Source organism: Tetrao urogallus, assembly GCF_951394365.1.
Source record: "Tetrao urogallus genome assembly, chromosome: 3".
Lineage (NCBI taxonomy): Eukaryota > Metazoa > Chordata > Aves > Galliformes > Phasianidae > Tetrao > Tetrao urogallus.
Genome location: NC_136815.1, coordinates 83656293 through 83669941, shown reverse-complemented (window position 1 = coordinate 83669941; position 13649 = coordinate 83656293). Strand labels below are relative to the sequence as shown.

Genomic DNA, 13649 nt, shown 5'->3' with positions numbered 1-13649 from the left:
GGCTCTGCATTCTGTGGCAAGCTAAGATTTCTTCTGGTATCTGCTGTATAAATATGTGTCGTGAGGAACTCATCTGCTCTTGTAAACATGGTCTGTTATTCAGCAGAAATTCTACCATCATTTTACCACTCATGGACAAACTGGCCTTGGCAGAAACACATGAAGTCACCAGCAGACTCTAGGATAGTAGAGATACAAGGAAAGATTGCACCACACATTTTCCAAGCCAGCAATTGGTTTCTAGGTTGTACATGCAAAGAAAAGAGAAACTTCATATCCAAAACCAAAAGGTTAAACGCTATCGTTCTGAATGTGCATGAACTAACCGAGAACTATCTGTCTTGAGAAGTTATCTGCATGGCAATTATAAGTGGCCCTTATCAGAGCATCCAGTTAACATACACAGTGACCTTCTAGCTAGGATAAGCTGAAAATGCATTGCTATGTAAAATTGGGTTAATGTATGGCAAAATATGTTTAGAGATCTACAATAATTTGTATAGAAAACACAGCACGTGCATTAATAAATTCTATACAAGTGTCATTATTAAACTTGGGAGGAGAAAAAGCCTTCCTACACTACAACAGATTACTTTCTTTTCATTTTCTATTTTTTCTACTTTTTTCTCTTTCTCCTTTTTCCTCTCCCAAATCAGGATAGATCCATGAGCTGAGAGAAACTGTTCACAAAACAAGAGGCAGGCAGCCCTACTCCCAAACAGTTTTCCTGCTCTTGGTGGTGGCAGCACTCTTCCAGTGAGAAAGGAACTTGTCCTCAGGCCCTTATAAATCAAGCAGAGCAGAAATCTGAACTTGCCCCTATCTCTAAACTCTTATTTCCAAAAGTTCCCGTATTTTCAGCTTTGCTAGGGACTTTCAAACTTTTTTTGATCTACAGGCCCCTCAGTATTTTCTCTATCTCCTCCAACAGAGGAGGACCCAACAAAAAAATAACTAGTTTAGCAGATCAGATTTTCTAAATCAACATATAATAAAAAGGAGAGCTTCCAACTGTCTCTCACAACCACTGCTGGTTTCCTAAACTTCTTCAGTACCAACACGTGTGTTAGCATAGTGGGCTTGCCTTTGCTGCTCCCTGTGAGTGTATCAGAGAGCACTGCTCTGCTGTCTGATGAGGTCAAAGTGCTGCAGAGGGATGTCTTGAGCCATCACCTGATGGAAGAGAGAAATTGAGAAATTGCAAATCAGGTGCCTTTCTCTCCTCTTTCTCTTTTCCTGTGGGATCCCCGTACTGTAAGACAGCACAAAGATGCATGAATTGAGACGGAGGATTGTTAAGAAAGTAGAGATGCTGGTGGTCATCATCATAGAATCATAGAGTGACCTGAGTTGAAAAAGACCATAATGATCATCTGGTTTCAACCCCCCTGCCATGGGCAGAGTCGCCAACCACTACACCAGGCTGCCCAGAGCCACAGTGGTCTTAGTTGTGACAGTGCTCTTACCAGAAAAGGAGACGCCCTGTTTCTCCATGCTTTCATCCTCTGCTTCTGCTTGCTCTTGCATCATCTTTGGAGTCTGCATGATAACCCTTGGTGAGCTGGTTCAGATTGTTAAGTAAGAGGAAAACTGAGGCATGGCAGAAACACACCCAACCTTTTGTCTTAGCTTCTTCTGTGAAGTGGTTGCCCAGCTGCCCTAGCTCCTTGCTACTCTGCTTGTCCTTATGAGGTGTTTCCCAATATAAAGCCACATCTCTCTTGAGGGAAACTGAGCCTATCACTCTTGGTCCTACTTGTGATGGATACGGAGAAGGCAATCATCACAGTCATTACTGTATCAGCATCTTAAGTCTTTAAAAGTCAATCTCATTTTCCTTTTCTCTCAAGATTCAATGATGTATTTCTACTCGTCTTTGGGCTGCTTTCCCATTCGTGCATTCTCTTGTCATTTGTGCTGTTCTTTCTCTGGGTGTGTTCCAAATTATTTGCCCCTGTCAAAATGGGGTGTCCTTGATGAGAGGTAGAATGCAAGCCAAAATCTCATGTGTGTCAAATAGAGTAGAACAGTAACTTCCCAGCTCTTACACACAACATTCCTGTTAATACTGTCCCAGAGCATCATATACTTTCTCTATTAAAGGAGCATCATGCTGGTGAATTGTGCTTATTTAGTGTTCACTCTGAGAACAAAAAGCCCCAAACTGAGGAAATAAGTATATAAAATAACCCTTACCTGAAAACTGTTTGCCTTAGCAAAGGATTATTTCACCAGGTCACTAATACTAAATTCTTCTCAGTACAGCAAAAATACAAGCAGGAGCAACCAGCTTAAAGCTGTTAAAAGGGTTTAAATTAATTAAAGGACTAGCAAGGACATTTCTTGATACCCAAAGGAATTTTGTAGGCTGTTGCACATCAGATGAAAACCAGAACTTATATCCACTTCGCAAAATGGACAAATTCACTGTGAATGGCTAAAGCCTAATTGTGAGGATGAAGAAGTTTTCTACCATAGCTGTCTTCCATGGGCATCTCATTTTTGCTTGATGACAAACAGTTGCCCACTCATAGAAAAAAAAACCCCAAAACCTAATTACATTACTACTCATAATTACATTATGATGGTGGTACAATGCATAGATTTTGGAGTGACAGACAGTTACAGGGACCATATATGAAAGAGAGTGTATGCACTGGAGGCACTTTTCTGGTTAAATTAGTGAGGGAATCGTTTGTACATCAACTATCAGGGTCGTAGAGCTGAAGAATATCTTTGAGAAGCAGAACAGAAGAAAATATTGTGCCAATAAGTGAGAGAAACCGGGACATCGAGTAAATATTTCTCTCTGTTTTCTCTGAGAAATGCTAACTGAGACAGATGGGTTGTTTCGGTAGTGTGACAGCCAGGTATGAATAGCAACTCCTGGGGGTGCACTGGGGGTCTTGAGGGAGTATGTACAGTCAGCTGTTATTTGGCAGCGACAGACAAAAATGGCTGTCTGCCTCTGAAAGAAATAGATAAAAAGCATTTTCATCCATGCTGTACACGTGTGCATTTAGAGATCAAAGTGCATCTAAAGAATTTCATGCGTATTTGTGGTATCTCATACTACATACAGCAATACATTTTGATGCCATACTACCATATCTTATACTCAGCACAGTTTCTGACAAACATAAACACTGAAAGAAATAGCACCACTTCCTTTGGACAAAAGGAAACATCATGCTATGCATCCAACAGATTGTGACTTCACAGGGGAAACAAAAAATTACTAGTTCAGTGTTTTTCTTTTTTTTTTTTTCCCTCTAGTTTTTAAATCTGTGCATCTTTCTCTGCTATCCTGCTCACCTTCTCCCATCAACTACCAATGACTTTGCAATAGTTTTCTCCTGTTGAACCATAACCTTTACCCACATGCCAGCTCTTGAGCTTTGTGAGCAGCGCTGCAACCATTCTGTGACACACTCTTTTTTTCTCTGCAGCACACAGCTGTCTTACCACTTGCTCTTCTGGAAATCCTTGCCACACCGCATCGCTACCCAGCAAAGAAGAAGGGACTGTTCCTGTTAGGCTGTGCCTCTTTTCTTTATGTCAGTTGGTAAGAACCACGTACTTTAGAACACATACTTCAAGTGATCTGCTTTGTACAGCAAGGCCACACTCTACACATACGCTAAGTTCCCTCTCAGACAACAATCTGGTCTGTAGATAAGCCATTTAAACACCAGGTGAGGCTCATGAAGATCATTTCCAGATGCAGGCAGAGTGGGTTTCTTCTAAGTACAGCTGCTGAGGCCACACCTGGTATCCCCTGCTCTTTCATAGCCTCTTAAAAGAAGACCCTACATTATCAGAAACATCAACTCTCAAAGTCCAGGAGCCAGGGGAGCAGGAAAGGAGCAGAACTCAGTTTTATATCTCACAGGGGCATGACGCTGGATTTAGAAAGTTAGAAAGTGATATTCAGAGGCAGGTGGGAAGTGATGGGTACTGAGGAGGCATCTGTCCCACTACCACCTCCATCTGCACTGGTGGACACCACCTACATTGCCAGCAATGTGCCCAATTTTACCACCACCCTGTCTGAGAGGGTCCTGTCCACAGCCCTCCACCCACTTCCTCTATGTGCTGCACACCCCTGGAGCTGTGTTTGCATCCTTTCCTGCTCATAGCATCCGGGTTATGGGCAGCTGCTAACATTTCAGATCACTCTGAGACTCAGCTCTGGAGTACATCTGCATAGTTTCAGGGTACGCTCACCCAAAGTTTTCTGAGAAGCAGCTGGAACCACGCAGGGATCCAGCCTTCCCACTTCCATCCACCCATCAGATGAGAGTAACCTCAGCCCACTGTTTGAAATACAGGAACAGAAAATAAGCAGCCCAGATAAAACACTCCCGTGATGTGAGACCCGTAGCAGCAGCTTTGGAAGCAGCAGACTTTAGCTCTATGTTATGCAACCCAGTTTGGAGCCATTTATCCTAATCCAGCCCACAGCCTAATACTATTATAGCTGTGAGAGACGCGTTTCCCTGCCAAGTCCTTTCCAGTCAGTCCCACCCGATGCCCATGAGGAAGCCTGAAGCACACAGGACTACCACCTCCCCTGGCTCCCCAGCAAGCGCTCTGTCTCAGCCTTGTAGGGCACAGGTGGATGCAGAAGCAAACTGCTGTGTGCCATGCCCATAGGACAACCTCTCCTGCCCCCTATTTCCAACCAGGGAATGATAACGGTGGGGGCAAGCTTTCACAGATCCTGTTCAGTCAGAAATTGATCAGACTGCTTGTTTCAGTCCTTCTCGTATCTTCTCTGAATTGGCCTGGCATGCCTCTGGGCTCCTTGTTGTGTTTGTCCCCTGTGGCCCAGGGCCCTGGTACCTGGATCTTGGCTTCTTGGGAGTACAGTGCTGTTGCTTTCTCTCCTTCTGAGACAATGAGGAATCTCCCATCTGCCTTCCTTGTTCCTGAAGCCAGAGACAAAAGCTTCCAACTAACAGAAGAGGTTTTCAGTCTGTGTACTTAACATGTGCACATATTTTACTGTTGGAGCTGCAACCTGCTGATTAAACAGCCCCATTTGGGTGCCTTATGTTTCACAAGCAACACAGAGTGCTCCCTTAAAGCCTCTTTTTGAGTTGTCACTGTTGTCATCGCACTGTCCGTCCTCTAGTATCGATGGGCTGAGTGCTGCCAGGTCCCTCCAAGGCAGTGAGAAATCAAGCAGTTTGTGACTTTTTGCACCAGATACTTGCCTCTGATAGCTTTGAATACCCATAGGATTAAAAAGAAAAGGCAGCTTCCAGTATAGGTCATCACGGCAAAGAAAACTGCTCAGTATGTTAATTCTTGCATGGATGGATCTTGCATCTCCTGCCTTATTCTTGGAGTCATCACACTGAAAGCTGTGAAGAATATATAAATTTCAGAACTGTCATTCTAAATCTTAGAAAAGAGGTAACAATAGCAAGCTCTTTCCCATTTCAGTGGCAATATCAATTTAGCAATAAAGATCAGGATAAAATAAATCTTACTCCTCACAACTGTGCATGTGTTTTTGGAGAAAAGATCAAACTACCAATGTAAGGGAATATAAATCATTACAGATTGCACACCATCTATAAAGACCTAAACTACAAAAAAAAAAAAAAAAAAAAGTAAATCTAGAAACTGATGGCTTTCTTAAAATATGCCCATATTTCATCTCTGTTAGGAATCAAAATGTTTTTCTTTTACTGCATGCTCATTTTCAGTTCATAACCTTTTAATTTTGCATTAACCACCACCTCAGAAAACTCATATGTGGCCAATATGTTCTCCTCCTTTCTGCATCTTCCCATTCAACAATTTCCTAGGGAAACATTTTTATTTTTCCTCCAGTGAATGCACAGCTCCCATTGACTTTAATGGTCAGATAACAAAAGCATCAAACTGCCTTCTCAGGCTGCTGCGCATCACTTTCCTCCACTATCTAAATGTTGTCCTCAGTCTCACAGCAGCGTGGCAGCTTTGGTTATACCCAGGTTGTTTTCTCAGTCTGTGTCCTCCATAATTCTGAGCATTGTATAGTTCTAAATTCTCACTGTAAAAGCTTGCTAAACATTGAAATTTGGTGTAACCAAATGTTCAGAATAATCGACTTCTGAACGCTGCATGTATGTTTAACAGCTGATTGCCCACAAGAAAGAGGCAACGTGCATTTGCAAGTTGTTGGGTTGCATTTTATGAAATCCCTAGCAAAATAAAATAAAATGAAATAAAAATCTGTCAACCATTCTGTAGTCAAAATGAATAAACTCATGACCCTGAATGTATGTCCCAAGATAAAACCCTAGCTACACACAGCTTCCATCAGGTGAGGAAACTGAAAGAGCTTTAGTGCTTCTGAACAGTCGAGTCATTTTTTAAGTTCAAAATTTCCAGTGGAAGTGCTTCCTATCAGGCACTCCAGCCAGCTAAATTAGATCAAGATAATCTAGTTCCTCAATATATAAAGGCACTTTTTCACTCTGTTTTACTGTTTGAGATGTATTAAGAAAACAGCAGCCCCAGTACAGTGAAGAATGCATATGGATATCTGTACTGCACAGGCTTCAGTTAGCACCTGGTCTTTGACATTCCTACTCATCTTTCCCTGGCCTTTGCACAGGCCTTTTTCTCCTTATGGCTGTACTGCAGCCCAGGTTGTTGGATGAGAGAACCTCTCTTGAATCTGGAAAACCATAGAATCATAGAATCGTTTGAGTTGGAAAGGATCCTTACAGATCATCTAGTCCAACTCTCCTTCATGCAACAGGGGCATCAGGTTGCTCAGAGCCCTGTCCAGCCTGACCTTGAATGCCTCCAGGAATGGGACATCCACCACCTCTCTGGGCACTGCACACTTCACATCTTCATGCAAAGACAGCTCTGTCACTCCTAACATCTCTCCAATCTACCTCTTCCTTTTCTTCTTGTAGAAACAAGAAGCCATCCTTTCAGCCATGTTTTATTCCTCAGCACTCTTTAAAGGCTTATTTCTGTGACATGCTGGTGGGACAACCGGTTTCCACTTCTCTCCCTGAGGCATGATGCAAGGCAGGGCACCTTTAGAGAGTGCCATGGTGTTCCCACGTCAGCACTGGTAGTGGGAAGTACTCAACAGGTGTATTCTCCAGTCAATAATTAAATCTTTTTAGGATTCTTTTGTCCCAGGTAACCATTTTAGGTAAGTTCAGCCCTATGCTATAAGGGCACAGCCTCACAGAAATCACTGGAGATCTGCCATATATTTTATATTCTTTACATATTCCATTCAAATATATATCTAGACACCATTTTTATGTTCTTAAATCTAGGCACTTGCTTCCATCCACTCTTATAAAGTAATGGAAGAAATAGTATTAGTGAACTGGCAGCAGCCACAGGTCTCATCTTAAGAGAAGAAAAAGGCAGAAAGAGAGGGCCTACTTCAGACAGTCATTCTCTTCTTTTTCATTCTTTCCTTCTTCCAAACCAGTACCTAGCAATTGGTCCTGGAACAAGAGAGCAAAGTGAGTACATCTCTTTCCTACCCACTTGTTTCTCCTCTCCTAACTTTGGACTTAAGAGAATAGTCCATGCCCTGTCATCTCCTGAAATCTCTTCTTGCTTTCTAAAGCATTCAACACCAGCAGGATAGAAAGAATGAGAAACAGCACCTCTGTTACCATAGACCCTTGGATTCTGGATAGGGACTGAAAAATCAGTAAATAAAGAGCAAAAACCTATTAGGAGCTTATTTGAACAAGCCTCACTTCTATACTGAAGTGCACACCTATATTTCTGAGCATTTTACTATTTTACTGCTGTTTTACTGTTTTAATAGCCAATGCCACCAAGGTGACAGCAGAACACTGTGTGTATTTCAAGCTGCACCAAAATCCATCTAATTTAGCAATGATTCAAGTGTGCTACACAGCAAATAGCCCAAATATTGAGGAGATGTATCAACAGCTGAGCTAATCTTCTCTGTATCAATACTGTTTTGATAACACGGCCCTTCAGAAGCCAGAAATGAGCAAATGAATCTTCTCACTGAATAGCCCTAACCAAATGTTGTTTTTCCTCTCACCCAGGGTCCTATGGATTTATTTTGTAACAGGAGAGTGGGTGTACCCTCTCTTTGCTTCATTCAGCCCAGCTGGGCTAGGCGCCTTTTTCATCAGTAGCCTTGCCATCGTCGTCTGTTTCTACAATTTTGGAGAGTTCTTAAACCGTATGATATGGGGTCAGTCCAATTTTTTTATTTATTTCTATCCGTATTAGAAAAAATAAAAGGAATTCCTATGATCACCAAGGCAGGTGGGGAGAAGGACACACATACACTGGGGCAGGGGGTGACTTTTGGATAGAGATTGCCAGGTCCTAAGAATTTAGTAACAAACAGGACAGACCAGAAGGCTGCCAACTCTACCAAACAAAAAGAAATATCTGGGCCAGTTTTCTCCAATGTGGCTTGAGAAGAGACTCCCACCAGCATAATCACTGTATTTTGAATTCCTTCTCAAATGGTGGTTTGGAGAAGCAAAATAGCTCTGCCTAAAACCCTCTTACCTAAGTCGTATGGTGTTTATCAGACTCAGGAATGGTTTACTAACAATTTATAGGAAGGCATTAGTCTAGCCAAGCGAAAGCTTTGTGAATGCAGCAGCACTTTGGGAAGTTTTAATGGGCTGTTGAAACATCTCCCTTTGGCTTCAGTAGTGGCATGACCAGTAATGCTTTAAAGAAAATGAAAGTCAACCTTACTTGGATAAATGAGCAGTTAGGAAAAACAATGTCTCTTAGAAGGACAACACTGGAGGAGCAAAGAGAACTGATGAAGCTTGAGAGTCTGGTGTGGGACTTTATAATTATTAATTATTTTCCCTTCTGGTTGCCTCTTTCCTTTTTCATTCAAGATTAAGTTTTTGAGGATGAAAGCGTTTCTGTCAAGAAAACGTGTGTATTTTATTTAGGACAAATGTGTGAACATTTGCAATTTCTTAAACTAGATTTCTGATGAAAGAAAAAGCCCTGAAGAAACACCTCTGAAAGTAAATAAGACAACCTCCCTCTGTTCTCAGGGAGCATTTGATGCCTGATCCATTTTGTGAAGTCTCACATGCCTGTCAAGCCAAAGTGGAGTGTCTGTAGCTAGTCTCTCACCAGCCGTACCCAGCTACCTCAGAGCAGCAGATTGAATTTCAAATGTGCTGAATAACCAAGTTCAGTGGTTCATACCTTTGCAAACAAGACACTTGCTCTACATACCAAGTTTGGAAATTTTGGATGAATTTTATTCTTGCATAAATATGATGCATGATGAGGATCCTGAGTAACTGAAAACAGATCTGCAGGCACTCTGCACTAGCTCTAGTTAAAGAGGCACCACATAAATAGCAACCATTACTATGAGTAATTTCTGACCTCTCCGTTTAATCAAAGACCACGACACAACCACCACAAGACAGCTTAGGTCTCGTGTTAGATATCAGGTTTTGTATTAGTTAAGAATCAGATTTTTTTTCACAATGCATAGGTAGTAACAATTTCAGGTCTAGAGTGTGTGCTAATGTAACTGCAGATCATATAGATGTGTGCAGCATACGTGATAATTCTCTGTTTATGTCTGATGTGCCCTCATACTCCATGAAGGCCCTCTCCATGTGCTGGATCTGTCTCTCCATTTATATTTTTCACTTTCTCCTTACTTCTTTAAATGCATCCTCAGCTGCTTACCTCCAGGACTGATGGCATTACCTAGATTTACAGCACACTGATACAAAAAGCTGCAAGCTACACCCCAATAGCTGGTTCCTCTGTGGTATCTGAGCCTGCAGTATGATTACACGGGGGCTTTGGGAGCAATAACATCTCGATGAGCTCCTGCCCACCACCTCCAACTCCTTCCTACTCCACCACACATGCCTGTTTCTTGTGAGCAGGGGTTTGTCTTTAACGCAGATAATTATACTGATCCATTTCCCGGCTGTGTCCACCCAAGAGAAAGGCAGGACTTCCTTAAGCTGGTATTGATAACAAGATCCCAATAGTGTTGAAACACAGCCAGAGGGAAGGTATTCCAAATTACAGTGTGCCAGAGTCTTAATGTATTCCTGACTGAAACAAATCTGCTCAGCACTGCCAGAGTAAAAACAGCTGCAAATAGAATGAAGATGCAATTCCAACATACCTTTCTTCTTGCAGCAAAAATGCCTCCACGTACTTTTTTTTTTTTTCCATCCTACCCTTTCCCATCTCATCTTCTCATCACAGTTAAGAGATGATACAGTTAAAATAAGTGGGTGGAAAGAAACACACACACACATGAAACAAAACCAAAAAAAACCCAAAACCCAAACCAACAAAGCAAAGCAATTTGCAGTGGGAAAGGACAAACCTGCCTGGGCTGCTGCTGGCTGAGACTCTGCCTAGAGCAATGGAGATAAGCTGTGCTTATTTGAAGAGGCAAGAAGTGATTAGCAAATAGCTCAGTGAGAGCATCACACCTGGCTTCCTGGAGCACTCGCATCCTGGGGAGAATTGTAGGCAGCAAATGAAGCTTGTCCCACAGCACTGTGCTCCATAAGGATTCTGCCACGTTCCTCTGTAGCTTCAGGCCACCACCACTTCTGCCAAAACAAAAGAGCATCAGCTATGTAAATGTTTACTGTTTTTTCCACCCATAAAGGTATATTTAGCTCCAAATTATTCCAAAGTCCAAGGATAGCGACTTTCAGCTTAGGGCATGTCATTTCAAAGCTATGTCCTGTGCTCCACCAGAGAGATGCAGCATCATTTCTGCGAGCTAAAAATGCAGGCTGTTTAATAACATAACCTTGTTTTTTTCCTTTTCAGAACAGCCCAAAGATGCCAGATCCTAAATTTGTTTTATTATTTATAGACAAACTGCCTCATATAGTATTAGAGGCTTTAAAAATGTATTATTTCTCACTTGCCTTTCCCTCCAGTCGCACAGTTGGATTCATGGTAACTAAGGCAACCCAGCTGCACAGGCCGAGAGGCACAGAAAATAGTACCAAGTAATGACTTTTTTTTTGTTTGTTGTAAATCCCAGAGTTTCTGGAGTACTAGACAATGTTGAGTAATACAGAAACTCCAAAGAGGATAATTGGAAACAACGGGCTGATTCTTTCATTGCCATACATTTACCTCAGCCCAAGAATTTGGCTGCAGGGTCAGGGTGCCAAAGATGAACTGTGTGATAGCTTCTCTCGTTCCTGACGGGTAGGAAACATCATGCAGGCAACTTTGATCTGCAAAACTAGAACCCTGAACAGCAAAAGCTAAGCAAGCTTCCCTCAGGTTTTGCTCCAGCTGAGACAAACAGATCCTCAGGATCAAAGTTCTCCATTGCAGACAAAGCAACATTTCAGATGAGGTCTCTGGCACCAGCGTTTGAAGATGCAGAGGATTCATTTGCCTTTTGTCTAGCAGGTCTGATAAAAGTTCAGCAGCTGTTTCATTTTCATGTTGTGAAGTGCAGGTGAACAGGAGCAATAGGTGAGCAACTAGCAACAGCCTCAGGCGTAGATGAATGTGCGCTTGCAGAACCTGTAGGAGCTCCTGAATGCTTTGGAAAGCCTTAGCTGAAATATATTCACCCAAGGCTAAGCTAAAATTAGAGGGCAATCTTCTCGTTAACATATTTTCCCTCTTCTTTTTGAAGCACCTCTGTGCAAAATGTATTTTACAGAACCATATAACTTGTTTTAGGAGCTGGGTTGTTTTCCCTGGCTTTTATTTTTGTTCTTACGTACTTGTGAAGCCAAGCTCCCTGAATACAGAGTGCTCAGCTATTGGGATACACAGCCTGCGTGGTGGCAGAGGAACCTGCACAATACAAAGTAATACCTCCCTACAATTGAAGTCTTGACACCTCCTGAGCAGCTACTGAGTTGAGATTGCAGAAAGCCAAGTGGCAAACGAAGGGGTACAAAGCAAAGCTGTGTGGGTTGAGAAGTCATCCTACCACTGTGCTGGCTCACAAACAGCAGCTTTATTACGAACCCTAAAATGCTGATGCTCTGCAGGTAATTGTCAGCATAGAGACAGAACCGACCCTTCATTTTGACAGTCCTCTTGTTTCTGTAGGGTCCAGCAGGGATTTTTAAACAGAGCCTCTTTTCCAGAATATATCTTCATTTGTTCTATCAAGAGCATTTGTTCTATTGAGCCTTTAGGACTGGAGAGTAACAGTCCAAGGTATATCCATTTATTTCAGTGAACGAATAACGTTTTTGTCTGCAGTCTCACAGTATTGCCAGTGATGAATGGGACTCACCTGTAAGAGGGTTTAACAGGCCCGAGTTTGCAAGCCACGTACGAATACCCACTTTTGCCTCATTCATTCATCCTAGTTATGCCACAGGCTCGTGATGGCATATTTATATCCGTCATACTTGCCACTCCCCCGAGCTGCAGATTACCCCTTGGTACAGGAGTTCAGCTGTTTAAAGGGAACCCACACCATCTGTCACAAGCCCTGGTGGTGCTGACAGGTTTATCTGATGATCTGCAGGGGAGAGAGGGACACACAGGCGGAAGCTCAGGCGACCCGGGGCTTACAATTTCATCACTGCAGGGCAAATACAAACAGGTGTTTGCTAATATGCTGTCTCTGGCCCCATAGGCTGATCTGATACTCCCTGCAGTCTTTGTACTGGTCAGCACTAAATGCTCACAGGACCGTTTAGGAAGGAAGAAATGCCAGGACTTTGTTACTTATCAGGTCAATCACCACATGCTGCGCAGGCTGGAGATAAATACAACCCAGCAATTACAGTGTTTCAGGCCCTTTGAGGACTGCAGACAAAATACAGCACCTTTAAAAAGGGCTCCCTGTAAGTGATCATCAGCACAGAGGAACAGGGGCTGCGACAGCGCTAAATAAAGGTACCCCAACATACTTGGTTACTGCCATGCTAGGTGCCCATGGCAGTACAGATGCTCTCAAAAAGCTGTGGTTCAGCAGTAAGTCCTGTGCCATCCTACAGATATCCCAGCTGCTTGGATTCATATCTGCTGCCTTTTCAGAGGTGCTTTATTTTGAAAGCTTCTCACATGTTGTTACAGCGAAGAAGGCTGCTCAGTGGCAGATGCTTTTTTCCACTAGTGAAGCACCACTATTCCCAACCAAGGATGTGGTCCTTGGCAGATTGTAAGTCCCTCTTGCAGAAACTGAGTAATCCCTTACTTGCCAGGGACATCCCAAGCTCCTTTGACTCCTGCAGGCAGCTGGTCTAAGGCATTTTGCTCCTAATCCCCACCGAGCTCAGTTCCTGCTGGCAGGCTGGGGACAAGTTCACAGCCACCTCCCAGCAGCATGCCTGAATTTATCTGAGGACTTCTCTCTCTGTTCTACCTTTTTTTTTTTTAAACATTCTTTTTTCCTCTGCCTTGGAACAGGAGATTCAATAGTAATACTGGACTACAAACGGAAAGGCAAGTGAACGCTCCTCTTCAAGCCAAACAATCTCTCCATGAATGCTGAAGCCATGAAGTAGAGGAAAATAAATGCAGCTGTGATAAATCCTTTCTCCAATGCGTTGCAGCTTCTGGTGAAGCCATTATGTCATCAGACATATGGAAAACTGGTGGAAAATGTGAAACGTTTGCCTCTTACATGATAACTCCGCAACTGCTATGAATCAGAAAATCGT

The 13649-nt window shown here is 42.7% G+C and overlaps 1 protein-coding gene across 1 annotated transcript in view; it reads left to right on the top strand.

The window, feature by feature from the left end:
* Window positions 1–13439, top strand: part of ADTRP (androgen dependent TFPI regulating protein) — a gene marked incomplete at both ends in the record, with an annotated part of 29186 nt that extends 15747 nt beyond the window's left edge. The window contains 3 exons of the mRNA XM_079533285.1: window positions 3450–3565; window positions 8061–8212; window positions 13396–13439. Of these exons, the coding sequence (XP_079389411.1) occupies window positions 3450–3565; window positions 8061–8212; window positions 13396–13439 (312 nt within the window). The remainder of the gene's footprint in view (window positions 1–3449; window positions 3566–8060; window positions 8213–13395) is intronic.
* Window positions 13440–13649: the final 210 nt, after the last annotated feature.